Source organism: Polistes canadensis, unplaced genomic scaffold, assembly GCF_001313835.1.
Source record: "Polistes canadensis isolate GaletaPanama2010 unplaced genomic scaffold, ASM131383v1 scaffold_23, whole genome shotgun sequence".
Lineage (NCBI taxonomy): Eukaryota > Metazoa > Arthropoda > Insecta > Hymenoptera > Vespidae > Polistes > Polistes canadensis.
Window position 1 is genome coordinate 899,954 of NW_014569570.1, and position 1,641 is coordinate 901,594.

Here is a 1,641-nt window from a genome sequence, read left to right on the forward strand (position 1 = left end):
TAATAAATATATAAATAATTGTTTAAATTATAAATGCTGTCACATTTAATTTAAATTAATTAGTAACTTATAATTTTTTTTTTGAATTGAATAGTTTGCTTATCGTCGTTTACATTTTGTTAATATAATTTGACAAAAGATTGCAATATAGTTATTATTAACAATAATAATTAGAAACTCTCTCGTCGCGACTGTTCTCCAATTATTTTTTTTTCTGTTTTTTTTTTGTTGTTTTCCTTTTATTATAATCATTCGAATATATCATTAAGTCTTTGAAACACGACGGCCATTAATCAAAGCCTTCCACCGCAAGTGTTCTTCTACGACTTAGCAAGCTAAGCTGAACAAAACAGCAGTGTATTGTCGTCTCTTAAAAATTAATTTTTATTTATCTCATATATATTTTTTTTTTGTTTTTGTTTTTGTTATTAATCCCATTATGTACTACGTTTGTGCGTGTAAATAGATGCAAGACGTTTCGTGAGCTATAACAATTATATTAATAGAAAAAAAAAGTAATGATTTTTTAAATTATAATCGAACCGAAAAACAAAAAAAAAAACAAAAAAAAACAAATATGTGTACCATATAAATTCGCGTTGTTTATTTAATCCATTTTCTTTTTATTTTTCCCTTGTCATTTATTACAAAAAGAAAAGTATTAACACTTGCATAATTGTTATAAACGATTTGTTGTGAAACACTTCGTTCATTATTGTTTATAATTCTTTCCTGTTATTTCGTTAGTCGTGTCGTATATTATATCAAATTGTTTTATTTCTTTTGGTGATTTTTGATCTTAACGGATATTATATATATGTCTCTGATGCCGAATATTAAGTTGTTAATTATTAAACTTACGAAACAGCCTGTACCGATTTACACACGTATTTCATTTAATCCTTATACAGGCAAATTTGCAATAAGTACAATAGCAAAGTCATTAATCGACTTAACAAGCAACTTAGAGTCAGCGAATAACAACGCTTCATCGATCAGTTAAAGAGAACATCTCTCTTTCTTTCTCTCTCTCTCTCTCATCATAGTTATTTCATAGACATAACGATACCATTTAATATCAGTATTATCATACACTCTCGATAAAGAAGAACAATCACCTCACGTGACCTTGAAGAATTGACAACGCTCTCTCTCTCTCTTTCTCTCTTTTTTTAAAAAATTATTCCGAAGAATCGGAATCTGATTCAGCCGGGGTGTCAGAAACTTCACCGTGAGTTTCCGGTGTAGTTTCAGGAATTTTTTTAGTTAACGTTGCTGTCACGTAAGCACCTGGTCCCTCACCTTGCGTATGTTCAATACCAACTCTAAACGTATTATCAATTGCAAATTTAATTATGTATATATATAAATAAAAATAAATAATAAAATCAATGATATTTTACCTGTATTCGTGTCGCGACAAATTTCGTACGTATTTTTCCGGAGGAGAATCGCTGTCACTATTTTGAAAACTCACACTCCTAGCCGTGGTGTGTGAAACTTGTGTAGCCGGCATGGTGAATTCGACGTAACAATATTCGGCTAGATTTTCCGGTATTTGATCGTAGGAAGTTAAAGCCATGCGACAAACCAATTGGTGAGTTGTGTAAGCACCTTTAAATATATTACAAATAATTATTA

At 29.7% G+C, this 1,641-nt stretch overlaps 1 protein-coding gene across 1 annotated transcript in view; it reads right to left on the reverse strand.

The window, feature by feature from the left end:
* Positions 1-217: 217 nt before the first annotated feature.
* LOC106794081 overlaps positions 218-1,641 on the reverse strand; it is a 12,530-nt gene continuing 11,106 nt past the window's right edge. The window contains exons 11-12 of the mRNA XM_014761501.1: positions 1,404-1,614; positions 218-1,325 (exon numbers count right to left, since the gene is read on the reverse strand). Of these exons, the coding sequence (XP_014616987.1) occupies positions 1,181-1,325; positions 1,404-1,614 (356 nt within the window). The 3' untranslated portion in view covers positions 218-1,180. The remainder of the gene's footprint in view (positions 1,326-1,403; positions 1,615-1,641) is intronic.